This window comes from Taeniopygia guttata, chromosome 2 (genome assembly GCF_048771995.1).
Source record: "Taeniopygia guttata chromosome 2, bTaeGut7.mat, whole genome shotgun sequence".
Lineage (NCBI taxonomy): Eukaryota > Metazoa > Chordata > Aves > Passeriformes > Estrildidae > Taeniopygia > Taeniopygia guttata.
Genome location: NC_133026.1, coordinates 92,449,227 through 92,466,873, shown reverse-complemented (window position 1 = coordinate 92,466,873; position 17,647 = coordinate 92,449,227). Strand labels below are relative to the sequence as shown.

Sequence of the window (17,647 nt, the reverse complement as noted above, 5' to 3'; positions counted from 1 at the left end):
CCTTCTTTACTAGTCGGTAACCATGAGCCTTATGATGCTCACCTCTGATTTTTCCTACTCCACCAAGGAGTATGTCAGTGTGCTAAGAAAAGGCAGCGTTGTCAGCTCTGCAAGCATAAAAATGTACAAGCTATTAGGCAAACAAATGGTTTGGTCATTTTTCCTTGCCTTCAGTTTTGGAAGCTTTAAAGTCTGTTCACTTTGTCACAGCTGTCATGAATCCTGATTATAGTGGTGTAGCAGATCAGCTTTAGGCTAATAAAGTTCTCCAAGGGTGGCTTTAAACTACAGTGAGATGAGGTAACACACTCTGTCTGATGCAGTACCTCTGTATGTGAGCTGCGCCCTGTTCTCTGTGGCTTTGGCTCCCTGCTCCATAGGCAGCTCTAGGTTCCCCAAGGTGTGTGCTGTAAGGCTGAATGTTTGAGAAGGGAAAATGAATGGAAGAAATGTCTTCTGTCTGAGGAGAGCCAGTCTTCACAGAAGGGTGGAGTAATCAGTGCGAGTTTGGTAACAATCCTGGAGCCTCTCCAGCACATTTTCTGGTAGTCCCTGTAGTGCCTTTCTTGGTAAGTATCTTGAATGATACACAAAAATGGCTTGCTCTGAACTTAGACTATGAGCCTGATAGTGAAGAGGCTGCTGATGGAAGGGGTGACTGTACATATGGACTGATGTGCTCAGTAATTAAAAATAATCTTTATTATAACTTAAATGTGATAGGAAATAGGGCGAGTACAAATGCCACAAAACTAAAAGAAAAAAATTAAAAAAAAAACAAGTAGATACAAAAGGACACCATGAAAGAATTCAACTGATGGGGCTGGTGTAGTATAAAAACCATAACATGGCTATTTCACCTTCTGCAAAAAGAGTTTATATCCCTCAGTAAACAAGTAAGCATTTTGCACTGTACAAAATGTACTTCTTTAATTAAAGGAAGAATATATATATTTATAAATATACAGATATGTACATTCTTCTAACATTCACAGTAAAAAAAACCAAAACAAATGACCCCTGCCTGCCAAAGTGTTTGGCTCACAAGGTTTCCTCTTGATGTGAACTGTATGCAATATTTTCTATGTTGTCTATGCAAATTTGGATACTTCAATTGACATCTAAATAGCATTTCATGCATAATGAACACAGTACAGGAACACTCTTCTGTTAAATTCTATTCACCTCTGTTAACTTAAGGCTTGTAATCAACAGTTTGAAGTACTCTCTGTTTTTCAACCTTGCAGTGCAGGGAGGGGAGGTGCATCCACTTCCCCCTCTGTTTATTACTGCCTCCAAGGTGCACTTGAGTTTGTTCTGTTCTTTATATTGAAATCACTCTATAGAAACTATGCTCCTCTAATTAGAATGTACAAAATCCAATCCTGCCTGCAACTTGCAGGACAAAATGGTTTTGGGGACTCGTGCAATTAGCAGTATTTACTCCTTCTTCTCAGAATAAATAAATGCACTTTACCTTTTCATTTAGCTTTCAGAAACCTACATGATTGTTTGATCCCCCTCAGAAATCGCTGGATTAATCATGGTTTGCTGCTGGAGGGCAAGAGAAGGGAATAAAAGACCAGTGTAGGCATTTAGAATGAGTCACCAAAGTGACGCCTCCCAGGGTTCACATCATGCTGTTTCTCCAGGCAAAACTTGCAGAACTTTCCCTGTATTTCATTACCAAGACACAACTGAGAAAGCTGAGCAGCGTTCCCTGCCACTGGAGTGTTGCTGGGCACACTGCATGGCAGCATTTGGGATTCAAGGGAAAACTTTGCATGCCTGCTCAGGTGGCCTCCTGAGTGTCCTTGTTAGATACAGTATCACACATCTCAAGCTCTCACAACAACTTCAAGGAAGTAAGTGTAATAGGAAAATATATGGAGATGCCAAATTCTAAAAACCTCACAGAAGTCTATTGAGGCTGAATAACTGCAATTACATTATTTGTTTAGAATCAGTCAAGAAAGTATTGTTCCTCAGGATCCAACTGTTCCATCATGAGCTGCAACAAGGAGCCAATAGGAATCCCTTAAGCTGGATTTTAGATTTTGCTTTTCTTGAAGAAGTCTGTAAATTGCTACATTTTGGAACATTCTCATAGAATTCTTTAAAGTCTTCCTTTTGTTCCCCACACTGAAGTGCAGCTCCATCCTACTTTAATGCCTGTTAAATGTTAGCAGGTATTTTTCCATCTAAAAAGCTGTGGCAGCTTCAGTTCCACGGCGGCTTCCAACTTTAACAAATTCCCGGGGAAATTTGTCCAGCTGTTCATATGCCAGTCTCCCATCTTCACCTGAGTGCAAAATGATAAAGCATAATAATGTATTATGTAATTGCCCTAGAACATTTAAAATACTGGATTCTCTGCTGTTAGAAGGTTCTGATTGGCCAGCAACTCCTACCCCTTCTTAAACTTTATCTTGTTAGAAGTAATTTCAGAAATTATTTGGAAAAGTTCAACATGCTCTGTATGTTCAAATTATTATTTTTTTTAATTTCCCATGTAGCTTGTTTGGTTATCTAAAGCCAAACAGAAGCAGATGTGGCTTGTATGATGAGGTGACAGTATCTGCACACTTGTACTGAATGACCTAGTGTGCTTGTCAAGGTCTCAGCTGCTGCTGTGATGTACTTGAGGTAAATGATATTTATCCACTTCAACCTTGGAAAATTTAAAGTTTATGCACCTCCCACTTCCTGGCACTTTAAATAAGTGAGTCTATCCACATCATTACTTCTAATCTGCTGAAAATAAGGAAGCAATATGTTTGCTAAATATTGTTGTGTCTTTCAACCCCTTTTTCCTTAGCTACTGCTGTCTATATGCACTTTCATGAAGATAGCATTGAGCCTAATGTGTTGAACTGGCAATTAGGAACCAAAAATGGTCTCTGTATGTTGTCTAGAAGAATGGAAGAACAATCAGAGTTTTCAAGTGTCACTGGGCTAGTTGTTTTATAACCTAAGCAATAGCATGTCCAATAGCAGTCTGAATTCCTGCTGAAGTGGTGAATGGAAGAGAGCATATTTGAAGGGTTTGCATAATTAAAATAACACAAGGATACATTCCCCATGGAGTAGAAATTCATACCTAGCTGAAAGGCCAGAAAAACACAATTTTTCCATGCCACTGAAGTACTGGTGCTCAGAAACTGTGCAGATTAATTATCAATTATTTCTGTTTCTCAACTTCTCCTTTGCTATCCTTTTTACTACTTCCCCCTCCAGACTCACACAATTCAATTTCTCTCTTTTTGGCTCATTTTCAAAATGAATGATTTTTAAGAATATGTATTTTCTGACTTGTTTAAGTCACTCCGTAAAGTTTTCTTTCAATTTACAGTCTCACATTTACATAGCTCAGGTGTCTCACATGCTGCTCTGTTAAAAAATAAAATTAAATACTGCTCTAAACTAGGCAACTCACCAAGGGAGAGCAGGGTTTCAGATGCCACTTTTCTAATCTCTTCATTGTCAGACTGGCAGAGCGTGACCAGCATTTTAATGCTCTCAGTAGCCTGGGAAGTGCAAAGAGAACTGCATTAGCACCATGCAGGACACACGGGTTTTTCCACAACCTTGCATGCAAATAGTAACCATCCTCTGCACTGTCATTCCCACTCCAAGAAAAGGGCTTTGGTGGAGACAGGAGGAATGGGGTTTCCCTGAGGGGAAGCATTTGGAGGAGGTGTATTTTCTGCTGCTGGCATGGGCCCTTTCCAGTTTCCGTATTCTATACACTACATACATAAGTCTGCCAGACCAGCTATGTCTGCCACTTCTGACTGTAGGATAGGTGATGGGCTGTGGACCAAGGCCATAAAATACCAAGGTAAGGGTACAGCAGGGAAATGAACAGGAGACAGGTGTCTAGAAAATGGGTTTCCTATAAAGCATGACAAGCCTCTGCTCACCAATATTTGCAGACTTCTGCCTTGCCTCTCCTATTTTGGGAAGAAAGCAAGGAATAATCCTGTTCCGTGATACAAAAATGTCAGGTCTTTTGGGAGAGCAGCTGTCATAGTGCCTCTGGTTGGCTATTTAATACTACAAGAGAGATGAGTGAAAGGAAGGGCAGGTACTGCCCCAGTGACACCTGGAAGAGACACTGAGCCACAGAGTCAGTATTTGTATGAGCCCTGTCAATCCATCAATCCATGGGGCACAAGGTCTGGTCTGCATGCTCTGAATGAGGGCTTTGCTGCCAGAGCCATTAAATCTCACCACTTGTCTTCAGTGTGGCCACTTGTGCATGACTCAGGGTAAGGCTGCACGGGTGACTGCAGCTCAAATGCTTGTCAGTGATGGGGCCACAGCAAACAGAGCTTGCTGCCATCTGAAAAACCCCTCAGAGATTCAGTGGGCCCTTGTGCAACTGATTGTGGATTAAACTGCCCCTGGATTACCCCATCCACAGCCACCTACCCATTGTAACATTCACATCTCTGAAGTGATCATTTCCAGTTTCAGCTTTTTCATTGAAGATTCCAAATGATGATACTTTTCCTCAATAGCTTTTTTCCCCAGCCATTCTCACTATTCAAGACTCACGGAAGCCACACTGTTCAAGTTAAGCTTATCTAGCTCCAGTTCCCACCACTGGTTCCTAGTCTGAGTTTTCCTGAGCAATCAAAAACCCCACTGCACCCCCAGGCAGCAGAGATATAATGTCCCTCAGCATTGCCTCTCAGGGATGCCTGCTAGCTTCTCATTTAAGGGAAAGGTTTTTCATATTTAAACAATACTGGATTATGTGTTAGATGGCATCAGTTGTGACTGGGATGAAGTTACAGTTTAGAGCTGCCTTCCAGGGGATAGATTAGAGGGAGAAAGTCAGTCTAAAGTGCATCTGTCTCATAAAACACATTTTTTGCCCCAGTGTCCCATGCCAGCCAGGCTTGGATGGCTGCTATCTCCCATGGCTCTATACAACCAAAACAAAAATGCATTTTCACATCCTGTCAGAGGCTGGAGTGCAAAGATGGTACCAGATGTTAGCTGAAGCTATAGTGCCCAGATGTACCAGTTATTTGTCACAAAACAAGATGTGATCTCTCCTTTCTGCTACTGCAGGCCACATGCATTAGAGCTCATTTTATTCTGGGAAAGCTTTTTTTTTATCCTTCTCAGTCAGTAGTTTACAGATTAACTTTTTTTTTTTTTTCTCTGTGATGTGGAACTGAGTCTCCTGAAGTCAATATGAGGGGGAGGAAAAGATGTTATGCAAAAGATATGACTTTGCCAAGGTGACAGAGCCCAGGTGTTTGTGGTTTAGAAGGTTCTAAACCATTCCCTTTATCTGAAAAAGGATGGAGCACAGCAGCCCAAAACAAAAACACTACTGCTGTTGTTACTGCAATTTCTCTTTTGTTGTTTGTACCTATCAGATGTCCTTTCTATAAAGCAAAGCCAAGCACCACAATGTATTCCTTGTCTCTTACCTTGAGGTATCTTAGAGCCAAGCAAGCTGCTTTCTGCAGCTGGAGGTTGGGCTGGGTTAGTGCTTCACAGTAATAAATCAAGGCCTGAAAACAGATAAGAATAGCATTGAAAATGTCTGTGCCTCCATAGAGAAGGGTGGAGCATGGAGGTATTGCTACCTTGTTAAAGAGAGAGCAATTGCAGCCTGCCTCCCTGACAGTGAGCATGTGGGATGGCACAGGGTGGGATAACTCCCTACAGCAGGTCCAGGCCAGACCACTGGTCACAGATCAGCAGTCTCAGGCCAGCTTTTGGGGAGGAGAAGTTCATGTTAAAGTGAGATGCACTATCTGGCATCTTGGAAGGCCTTTCACCATGTATCACCAAAGAGCTTTGAATGGGCCTTGGAGTCTAATACCTCAAGAGGTGGCCCTTGTGATGGTCTCTTTAATGTAGGGATAATAATGAAGTCATTGGTATAGACCCCAGGGAGACTTAAAATAATGATTACTATGTCAGCATGAGCTGCTGCTAGACCAGTTTGCTGCTTGACCTTAGAAATTAGTAGCTACTACAGAGCAGCAAATCTCAGCAACACTCAGCTGTACAGTGAATTCATCTGCAGCATAAGGCTGCATAATACCCCCACAGAAGGCACTCCTTGGTCCCTCCTGCAGGCAGTGGACCAGGTATCAGCTACACATGCTGCCTGTTCCAGGAGAAGGTTATATTTGCCTTGAGATGCTGCCACCAGGAAACTGGGGATGGGAGAAGGATGGTATGAAATACCAAAAGGCCGCAAAAATGGAAGATGAAGTGGGAGCAAAAAGGGGACTGGATTGATAGACAGGAGAAGCAAAGACTTTTTCTCTTCCCTCTGCCTTCCTTCTGCCACTCATCCTCTTCCAGCTGCTTTTTCTTTTGCTCTTTCCTGACAGAGAACAAGATGGATAGTAGGGAAAGGTCTGCCATGAAAGGGCAGGAACCAGTCTCTAATTTCTTCTTCCTCCTCCTTCTCCCCTCTATTTAATTTCTGTGTTTAACCTGGCCCTGTTTGTTACATTTGATATCAGAGATAGACTTAAATCTTAATTCTCATAGCTGAGCTGTGCTTGCCCAAGGCGGTCCATCCCCTTTGGAAATGGTGGGAAGTCCCATAGCTGGCAAACTCCTTTGGGGAAAAAAAAATCTGAGACCTAGGTCTTTGCATGTGGGTGATGCTGGGGACTGTTACCTTGAAGCCTTGGACTGAAGCCAAGTCTGAGACAGGGTAGCAGAAATGCTGAAGAGTGGAAGATAGCTGGAGAGCACAGTGCTTAGTAAGTATTTGCAGTTTTGATTGGTACCTGTTTAGTGTAATGACAGGTAGAAGCAGACTGGCATAAAGATGGAAACAGACCTGCACATGTGCAGAAAAATTAGACAGGCTATCCCTCTGGACTTTAAATCAAGCTTTGATCAGTTATTTTATATGCACAGATATTTGAGATATACAGGTAGAAAAAAGTCATGATGACACAGGTCTCTTGTGCAACAGGTGATTTTCTGCCACTTACCTTCTCCCTGAAGTGCCTGTTTTCTGCAGTTGCTGTCAGAAGTGATGCCACAGTCTCACTGACTTCATTTTTATTTTCATTGAGAAGTAAAGCCAAAGCTCTTAAAACTTCCTGCTGTGGTGGAAGGTTATTGGAGTTTATTTTGGACACATTTTGCTGCAGTTTTCCATCTTTCACTGACTGCAGCACCTGAACCACAGATGCTGGAAGTGGAAGAAAAAGATCCATGTTACTTTATCCTCTCAGTACTTTGGATTGATCCTTTTCCCACTAGCAATTGTTGATTTATGTTACACACACTGAGGATATGAAAATACTCCCATCTGAGCAAATGCAGCACGTCAGTGTGTTTGCATGTCTGCATGGGGAATTGTCTGGGCTTTAAGCTGGGCCAGTTTCTCAGACCTTCTTCAAGTGAGGAGATGAGTAGATGGGCCAAAGTGCAGCACTTAGGCCTACCCAGAGCTAAAGGAACACCTGCCAAAAATCTCTGCTTTGTGCTGGAAGATGTGAATTCTCACTCTAGCATTGAAACCAAATATCCTGGCTAGTGTACTGACTTTCAGAGCATCTTTGTGAGAGCTCTTCCTGGATAGACTGATGTCTGCCAACAAGAGCTAGGGCTAATATGTTTCAGAGGTGAGTTGAAATACCATTTTGCTTCCAGGCTTTTGAGCAAAAGCTCCCTCGTTTGCCCAGATAAAAAGGAAAATTAGGCAAGGTTCCTCAAACTCCATCTCAAATAGAGAAGAAAACTTGGCTTGCCAGGGACTGCAGTTCAGTACACTTTGTGCAGCATCTGCTTCTCTCTTTAGCTCTTGGTGGCAGGGCCTGCAAAACCCTGAGGTGCTGTGGTGCCTTGGTCCCTGAGAATTGCTCAGCACTTCAGAAGTTGTCTCCATAACAGGTCGTGAAAGACCAAGACATCATCCAAACTGTAGGCACAGAAAACTTCCCTGAACTTGGGCTCAGCCCACCACCATCAGCCATTCCCTGAAAAACAGTGCTTTCTAAAACAGTTTTTTCCCATTTGAATATGGAAATAGGAATGACTGAGAGTCTATCTGCATCAGCTCCTTTCCCTTGACAGTACAACAGTTCAGGGGCATTCACTCAATAGCCAGGACACTTCTTTGTCTCTTTTGTAAAACCAGCCTCAGGGCTGAACTCAGAAAGACAGGGAGGTACTCCCTAACCAGCCAGCAGAATTTTTACACCCTACCTTCTTTTGCGAGCTGCAGCAAATAGCTTCCAAGGTCATTGACACTGTGGCTGGCAAAGTAATTGTAATACTGAAAGACAGTGATGGTCTCGGAGGACATGCTGGAGTAGAGGACAGGCTCCGTCCGGTCCAGGATCTGAGATACCAGGATCCTGAAGACTGCAGGCAGCCATGGACAAAGGAACAGGTTAGTGAGAGCAAAAGCTGCTGGCAAAATTATGCAGTCCACTTCAAAACTGGAAAGAAAGAACTTCATCTGCAAGGCCAGATACTTCCCAATGTTTTTAAACTCAGCTGTGGTTAGGTTAGAAGCTGGACAGGCCTTCTCCCTGTCTGGGACTCATTGTCAGAGAATATCTTTGTAAGGATGAACCTCTGCCAGTTTACAGATGGCTAGTGCAGCTTCCTGTGCAATCAACAGAGCATCATTTCTACCTAAACAATATCCTGAATTGTAAACCCCTCTCCATATGCACTGCCTGCTACATCCCCACAGTGCCACTGAGGCAGGATTTGGCTTTGCTATTTTTCATGTTCCTGCACTAGTGTGGCATGCAGAAAGCTAGTCTGAGGCACTGCCTGTGAGAGCTGTAGCAGGGAGCAGGAAGGAGAACACTGCCCTGTGCAGGCATCCAGTGCAGGTGGCCACACCTGGGCAAATCAGCCTCCATCCCCATTCTGTCCAAGGGAGAGCTAGTCAGTATAGCTGGAGTTTGAGATGTGCTACATCCCATGCAAGATAAGAACCTGTGCTCAGACAAACTCACTGGAATGTGGATTAATTTCATCCCAGTGCACTGTAATGGGGTATGGGAATTATATAGATACACAAAATTAAGTGCAAGGGTTCCTGACTCACTGAATCTCTTACAAATCTGCATTTGGTAATAGACTTCCTTTCTGGTTAGCTCATAAACCATAATAGCTCATAAATAGTATTTTATTTTCTGTTAACCTCACTTTTTTTTTTTTTTTTTTTCATTATTGGGGCCAAAAATGTTTGAAGAGTTATAGCATTAGGTTTCAACTGAGATCTTGGAACTGTGGCCAAACAGATCTCCAAAGGGATGGAAAACAAAGTTCACTACACAACTGTTGTCCATTTTGATGGCTGCCACATTTTTTTTGCAGCAGTTTGTACCTGTTTCTGCAAGTCCTGGACACTCCTCATTCACAGTGGTGGCAAAATTGATATCCAACTGCTTCATCATCTTGTCTGCAGAGGTGTGATACACTCCTGAAGGGCCAGTACACTTCATCCAGAAAGCCAGCAGTGACAGCTTCTTGTGGAACTCTGGAATTGCTGGGGAAGACAAAATGAATGATGAAACAAAGCCATGCTGGAAGCAGCAGCTTTGAAAAGAAGGTAACAATGGGTCTCAGGGGGGTCTCCCTGAGCCATTACCTTCACCCCAGGTTTGTAATGTGTTTTTTCTGTTTCCCATGGTAATGTGAGAAAATTTACTCCTGATCCAGTTCTCAGCATTGATGCCTCTTCCTTTTAAATAGCACAAAATACTAGGGGAACACCACAAATGGTCTGCACAAGTTTGGTCCCTGTCCTAGCACTACACTTTGGCTTCAAGTAAGTCACTCAGTTTTTGCCTCAACTTTCTGATATAGTAAATACACCTTGTAATGTTTACCTATCCTGCCAGAGTGTACATGAGGGTAACTATGTGTTTGTCAAACCCTTCCAAGTATTAAAACAGATGCTAAAAGAAAAATAACTAAGAAGTTCTCCATAGAGATAATTAAAAATGAAATGTTCAAGAAGTTGTATTATGCCTCTGATATTGTAATGCCAATCCTGCCTTTCCTCAGCAAAGAAAGGTGGAAGAAAAATTTGGGTCTTCAGAGGTGGGAGTATCCCCACCCCATAACACCAATGACATCTGTCCATCTTCTGCACATCAAGCTGTGTAAGATGTCCTCTCTCTTCTCACTTGCATATTTCTGGATACCAGTGCTGAGGACAGATGTAGGTGACACCTGCCTTGACTGCTGCACCTCCTGGTGACCCTGAGCCAGCCCTTACTACAGTGGCCTTTCCTACACTGCTGGTGAGCTCTGCACAGCAGTTATTTCAGCAGACACACATGCCCAGGCAAATCCTTGTCAGAAGGAAAGCTGTTTCTTACCATCAGTAAGAGAGGTGATGTTTCCCAAGTTCTCAGTGCTGATCTCCGCAATATTCTCCATCACAAGGATCTGCCTGGACAGCTTATCCAGGAGGTCTCTTGTAACAAATGGTGTTTTACTGCAGAACACAATTTGCTGGTGAAGACAAATGGGAAGAGAAAAAAAGGAGTCATTGAACCAAAAAGAAACCCAGCCTCAGAAAAAAAAAAAAAAGAACTCCAAAACACCTGAAGTGCAATGACAAATTTCATTGCCTCAAACCACAGGATCTCCTTAATTTAAAGAATTTTTTGTCGTTGGATATTTTTTGGTCCTAGTTGATAAGCATCATTGCTTGTACCTTCAATATCTACATCCCTATCCAGACACCTGAGTGTCCAAGTAGCCATTTGTAAATCAGAAAAGTAATTTCTGATTTACACACTCCACAAAGCTAAAGAAACCCATCACCATAAGACTTAGAGCCAGGCAAGAATATTAGTCTGGCTTTCACACAACATGGGCCATAGACTTTCAGGACAACCCTGCATAGAGGAAGACCACAGGCTGCTCTTTCTCCACTCCATTTCAGCTTTGATCAATTACTTTGGTGCCTTTATTAATTTTATTAATTAATTAATCCTTGCTAATACTCCCTGCTGCTGATATCTGTATATTCTTCAGCAGTCTACATAAACAATGTTCATATGAAATCTGTTTTGTGTGTGGATGTGGTTCAAGTTCACCTCACTCAGCTGCATATTTACTGTATACTCTTATATTGAAACCAAAAAAATCTCCCTTTTTCTCATAGTTGTGAGACAGCAGAGTTTCTAGCTCAGCACAAAGGGCGCTGGAATCAGGCTCACTCTCTATGTCTTCAATGAGCCTTTGGGAAAATAAAGCTAATTATATCTAAGATGGAAGAGTAAAATAATTGTGAAGAGGAAGTTGCAGTATGTTTTGATTTGTCAGGAAAACCCTGATGACCTCACTTATTGGATGTTTAAATTCACATTTGCTGTGCATGGGCTCTGAAAAAAAAAACCTACAGAAAAACCCTCTAGTTGTGAGCATGAAGTGACAATTTTGATGCCTCAGAGGGGCTGTCTCATGCTGCCTTCACTGTGCCTGTTGCAGACAGAATCTCTTATGCAAAAATTCATCTCTGCTCTTGAATCTGTAGGCTCATCTGGGGCTCAGTTAAACAGTGGAGACAGGGTTCCTGTTTCACCTCTGAAGACACAGGCTGCTTTAACTGGGAACTGACTCCCCTGAGGACCCCCCAGCAAAGCCAGCAGGAGTTTGCAACCCAGAGCAGGGGATGCCCCTGTGTCCCACTGCCCTGCTCCTCAGCCCTCCTGGGCAGCTCGTACCAAGCATCCCATAGTTCCCATGCCAGGTCTGCTCTGAAACAGACCAGGATGGAAACGATGAAGGCACCTCTGGCTGGGGTCAGGGTGCCACCATCCAACCCCAGCATGGTGTCTGTCCCAGCCCTGTGCTCCCAGTGCCTTGCAGGAGCAGGGCTGACCCTGCCAGCCTGCTCGTACCCATGCTGCAGGCAGGAATGATTTTAAAATAAATGTCCCAAATGAGGCTGGGCTGGTACCTGAATGAGCTGGGTGCAATACTGCAAGTGCTTAACTATGGTTATATCGAGGCTGTCGTTGCCTGTGGTCAGGGGCAGAGGGCTGCCAGCCACGCTGGTGCCCACGCCCGTGTCCTCGGTGAGAGCTTCGCTCAGGTGGCCTCTGGCTTCTGGGTGTTCTGTCCTGTAACTGGGGAGGAGGGAGGGAGGAGGAGGTCAGTGCAGGGCTGGCAGCTGCCACAACAGACACACACCCACACCCACAAACCCACTCACACACAAGGTGATGAGCAAAGAACACGGCAGAAGAGCTGAAAGCGCACAGAAACCTGGTGATGGGCACATCACATCACACAGGAGCAGGGCTGCCCTGCCTGGGTACAGGAGGGACATGCCCATCTAGGGGAAAGGCCTGTCCTCTCACTGGCCTGCCTTGAGTGATGTGATGCCCTCAACAACAAGATTTGTCGTGGTTACTTCCCTTGGTGGTGACAGCTTTCTCCCATCTGTGATGAATCACCTGCCCAGTCACTCTGGATTAAGAACCGTGACAATTTGTACCTTCCCAAGCACTGAGCTGCTAGAACAGCTCTGTGCTTTCAGAGTCCTCCTGCTGTCAAATTTAAGGCTCATTGCAGAAGGAAAGGAAAACCACTGCTGAAGTAAGAGACGTGATGTTTTCATATGCAGTTTTAGACACAATGTGCACAGCTTACTTTGCCAATTGTTTCTGCAAGAGTGTAGAGCTAGTCTTAATGTGTTTATTATTTCCAATATTGTCTTGCTGCACAAATGGTCTTCCCTGTGTTTAAATGCAAAGCCTGAGGTCAGTCCCCAGATGGCAAGTGTGTTTGGTTGCAAGTTCAGAAGTTTCAACACTTGCAATTTTTACACTGAGTCACACACTTACATATCTAAAAATGGAAGTGGGAATCTGCACTGTCTGGGGATGAGCCAGAGGGGGAAAAAAGCAATTTTAATTTCTATTTTAACTGGTTGAAGCTAGATCCTTAAATCAGCACATACTGGACTGAGGTCAGAGTGCCAGTTTAGCAAGCAACACAATTTCCCAATTTTTTTTCCCACCAAGTCTTATTCTCAAATGAGGACATGAGATGATGGGAACTGCATGGTGGTTGCTCGTTGCACTCAAATTGCTTTAAGCAAGCTATGAGTAGTATAGCTCCCTGGTTGGAAAGCACAGGCAGGGAGGGAAGTGTGTTCCTTTCTTTTTTTCCAGCTCTAGTGCCGCTTACGTGCCTGCTGGGCATCGTGTCAGCTCAAAGGAGGCAAACATGCTTTTAAGATCTAATGATTGAAGCACAGCATCTTAAAGTCACACAACAATGGCAGGCCACGGCACAACACCACAGCTTTTTTGTTTTTCTTTTTTTTTTTTTTTTTTTTTCCTCAGAAAGACCAAAAGTGATGAAAGAAGGGCAGGTAACACGCAGGGCCATGAACAGAGTACCAGTCACCACTCTTACATTCCAAAGGCAACCTACATCATGCTGCTTAAATCTGGCCCTGTGTTATTGTTACTGACAAGATTAATCCACTGCAAAGACTCATTCGGCTAGAGAGAAAAGACAAAGGGAGGGGGGAAAAACCATAGAGGAATTAGTAATTACATCCAAGGAAAGCCAGGTCCAAACCTATGTCAAGGAAGAGGCTCTGCCAGTATTGGTGTCAGCCTAATTTAATTTTTACCCTTCTCCTTTGGAGGACAGATTGCATATATTTGAACAGAGGAAAAAAATGGTCCTGGAAATGAAAGATTTTGTATGCAGCAGCCATGGGGAGCCCTCTGACCCTAAAACTCATCAAGGATTAGTCAGTCTTCCTTGAATAAATTGTGCACCAGGATCCCCTGTTAGTGACAAAGAGCCAGGGTGTCAGTTTGGCGTAAGCACAGCTGGCAGGTACTACAAACTTACCTATTCTTCTCAATCTCAGTATCTGAAAATACTGAGTCTGCACCTCCTCCACCATTACAAACCTCCACACCACCACCATCCTCATCATCAAAGTCAGAGGTGTTCAGGAAATCAAAGCTTTCTAAAGCACTTTCAACTGTTAGACTTAAACTGGAGGACCTGCTTCGGCTTACTGCTGGCTTGCACTGCAAAGGCAGAACGAACCAATGAAAACCCCAGGTATTAGCTACTACAAGAAAGATAAGAAAAAAAATTATAAAGCTTAAAACTTCAAATTCTTCATTTTATTTTTAAAACTTCATTTTATTGGGTGTTTCATTTCAAGCCTTCATATTCATAGCATATACAATCAAAGCCTGAGAACTGGGGAAAAGCCTTTCATTCCTGCTCCCCTCCTCATGCTACCCACTCTCTTCCCCAGAGGAAAACCCTCAAAGGCAAAATTCAACACATTTTATAGAAATGAGAAGTACTTCTTGAATCCAAGTTTCGCAGCTCTCGGCATTTTCCAAAATGAATGATGGGAATTAATGCAATGGAAGTTGAAAGGGGAAGGCACATTCCTTAATTGCTGTTCTAGCTACAGAAGCCAATTTATACATATCCAATGGCACTACCTGATTTATTCCAGACGTTACTCTAACAGACCTTAGCCAGGAATGAATTTCATCCCATAGCTGCACATTTATTAATGGAATGAGAGGAGTTTTGTGGCCTTTGAAGCCAAATGGATTATCAAGGAAAAGCCAATAAGGCATCAGATTCCTCGGTGACAGAAAAAGGCAGTATTGTAACTCAGATATTAACAGTGCTAGCGAGAGGGGGGAAACCATCCCCACCTCACTGCAGGGAAGAAATGCAAAGTAAACCTTGCTGTTGCTGTAGGAAGTATGAAATATTCTGGCCCCATGTGGCAATTAATCCACATGTGTCCACACAATTGCTTCCAGAGTCACTCTGAAGGATCAGATGTAACTTGAGGGATCATCTCCAGTGGTTGGTGCAATGACTTCAACATCTTTCACACCATGTGATTATTTGATCAGAAACAGTCATGAGCCACCGGTGCCATTACACAGGCCACATCCTCCAGTCCCAAGCAGGATCCATGACTTTGTCTCAGCTCACAGAAAAATGCATTGGCCTCTGAGGAGCTCAGATCCAGCACCAGCTGCTCTAGAGCTGAAGGGAGCTGGAGATCTGTTTGTAATTTGTTTGCACACAATACTAATGGTCACACATTTGCACCTAGGATGTTTGAGTCCTTAAACTGACTATACAGTCAATAGCTGATCAAACATACTTCCCAACACATCTGTGACAAGGATGAGCTGTATCCTTCTTCTCGTCCAGCACAAATGGATTCAGCCTACATTTCCTTCAGAGCTTGGTAGTGTAGCTTCTTCAAGCAAATGCAAACAGTAACATGTGGGCCATTTTCTCTGCTCATCCAATATGGCCAAGAGAGGTTTCTTCATCCACATCTGGATTTCAGCTCAACCCTTCTGCATGAGGAGCCCATGCAGCCCTTTTCTGCATGGTTGCTAGTGATGGTGAGTGCCAGTATGCAAACTGATCAATAGGTGACATCCAGACTTCAACAGATCTGAAGAGGTGTCCATCTCGAGTGTGCAGGAATCCTGCCTGCACATGTCCGTCCTCTCAGCCTCCATCCCATGTCTGTCTGTTTGTAACTTCTGATCAAAGCAGCCTAAATAAACAGTCTCCATTGTCTCTTTGCCCTTTGGATAGCTGACCTCTTGTACCAAGTTAGAAAATAATAGTAATGATACCTTTCCCTTTTTGAACTTCTCTAGGAATAAATAATGCAAAGAATGGGGGCTGCAGGCTGTCAAAAAAAGCACTTAACTTGGGAAAGTACCATAAAATGGAAATAAGGAGGTTAACAAAGTTTCTTTGTAAAAAGATAATGCAGAAGAATAAATTATTCCCTTCTTCCTCAGCCAAGTTTTTGAATTATGAGGCTTAAATGACCAGCAGACCAACTTGCATATGAATATGAAGCATTTGAAATGATTATTTCCCATACAATATTGTTTGCAGAATAATGTGTCATGAGTTGTTATTCATGGGGGAGACACTAGTAACAGTGACCCACAGTAAACATATTAACAACACACATGCAAACGCCTTTTCTTCTGATTTTTAATATTATTCTCTGCATCTTGATGTAATGACAGGATGTCTCTCATTATGAAAAATGGATGAGGGAAAAAGGAAAAGACCATGCCTAGGTGACATGGGGACTTCAGTGACACTTGTGCTTCTAAATCCCTTTGGCAATTTAGAAAATTCAGCTTCTATGGCTACAAGGCCTGATCCTCAGCTAGTGTAGTTTTCCACAGCTCTATGGAGTTCAGGGGCAGCATGCTAAAGTACACCCACTGAGGATGTGACTCATAGATTTCAAAGGCAGAAGTTTGGCTATATTTGATCCCCAGTATGTCACAAACAATGGGTTCACAAGAGGTGATTCACAATAGTTCACAAAGCATTCAGAGAAGGGTATAATTTAATTACCCTGCTGTCATAGCACCTTTTTCTCTTTCCCCCAGGTTTTGATAAAAGATCTGTTGCTTGAGGACACAAGGCTATGATAAGCACATTGCTGACAAAAATTTAAAAATGCAACATTATCAAAGGATGCTCCAAGCAGGAGCAAATCTACTGCTACCAGGGAAGTTTACTATTCTCCAGAAAGTCTACTTTGATGGTTGCGAGGCAGGCAAGGACATTCTACCTGCTCAGATTTTCTTTAGGGTAGCATTTTCTGAAAATGTACTCACTTTTAGGATGTCATCTAGATGCATCACTTCTTGATCCAGGTCCTGAAACTCTTTATACTGCTCTTTATGTGGCTCAAGAGCTAAGAGAAGCCCTTGCAAGGCTTCCTCAATGCTTCCATCGAGATAAGACTTATATCCTTCTGATTCCCCACTAATGGATCCCTCACACGGCAGCCTCTCTGGGGTCAGGGGTGTCTCTGCTGATGTAAGCCTTTTGACCAGCTGCTTTGTGATGTTGCCCTCATAGGTATCCAGCTCCACAGGCTTGAGCTCTGAACCTTCATCCGTGTCCTGCAGGAGAGACACCGGGACACTCGTTTCTACAAAGACACGATCGCTCCCAGCATCAGAGATCTTTTGGCAAACTTCAGGAGCTGCCCTTGGGATGTTCTTGTTCTCAGCCACCGCTCCCTCTCCGAGGGACGGCAGCTCCTTTGGCTCAGCAACAGAGTCTCTGCGGGAGTCGCTGCTGCTGCAGTCCAGGCTTGAGCTCTGGGAGGACTCCAGGGCTCGGTGCTGGGTGGGGGCTGCAGTGATGTCAGGGCTGGAGCTGACATGAGCAGACGAGGACTCTGCTGAGTTGGCAGGGGGCACGGCGTCTTCGTAAGGCAGGTCACCAAAAGTGAAGGAGAGAGGCCGCTTCTCAGTGGCCGCTGTCCCATTTTCAAAGACATCATCTGGCAAATTTGACTGAAAAGATAATAGGGAGAAAATGTTTTTCATGCAGCATTGGAAAGAGGAAAAAAATAACAGCATGTGCCCAGGAAAAAAAAAGGCAAGGAAAAAGATTAAAGCATTCAAGACTTGAGAGATGGAAAAAATATTTCAAATCAAACTTCCACTTTCATCTGGCACAGCTCCTCAATTTCACCATGAAAACTTCAGGAGAACCTGGGCTCTGCATGTCTCTGCTAAATGAAGAGCTCTAGGAAATGATCTCCAGAGAGAGTAATGAATTCTGCTCACCCTACCATGTTCTCATG

General features: G+C 43.5%; 1 protein-coding gene across 7 annotated transcripts in view; it reads right to left on the bottom strand.

Moving 5' to 3' along the window:
• Positions 1-677: 677 nt before the first annotated feature.
• The window catches only part of RIPOR2 (RHO family interacting cell polarization regulator 2), a 107,917-nt gene continuing 90,947 nt past the window's right edge, over positions 678-17,647 (bottom strand). For 4 of the 7 annotated variants that reach the window (XM_072924452.1, XM_072924454.1, XM_012571875.5 and 1 more), the window contains exons 14-23: positions 16,665-17,354; positions 13,858-14,042; positions 11,942-12,110; positions 10,350-10,485; positions 9,350-9,511; positions 8,209-8,367; positions 6,987-7,189; positions 5,451-5,534; positions 3,437-3,527; positions 1,356-2,302 (exon numbers count right to left, since the gene is read on the bottom strand). In XM_072924452.1, coding sequence (XP_072780553.1) covers positions 2,202-2,302; positions 3,437-3,527; positions 5,451-5,534; positions 6,987-7,189; positions 8,209-8,367; positions 9,350-9,511; positions 10,350-10,485; positions 11,942-12,110; positions 13,858-14,042; positions 16,665-17,354 — 1,980 coding nt within the window. In that variant the 3' untranslated portion in view covers positions 1,356-2,201. Of the gene's footprint in view, positions 2,303-3,436; positions 3,528-5,450; positions 5,535-6,986; positions 7,190-8,208; positions 8,368-9,349; positions 9,512-10,349; positions 10,486-11,941; positions 12,111-13,425; positions 13,497-13,857; positions 14,043-16,664; positions 17,355-17,647 lie in introns of all 7 variants that reach the window. The other 3 variants (XM_030265877.4, XM_030265876.4, XM_072924453.1) reach the window with 2 other exon arrangements.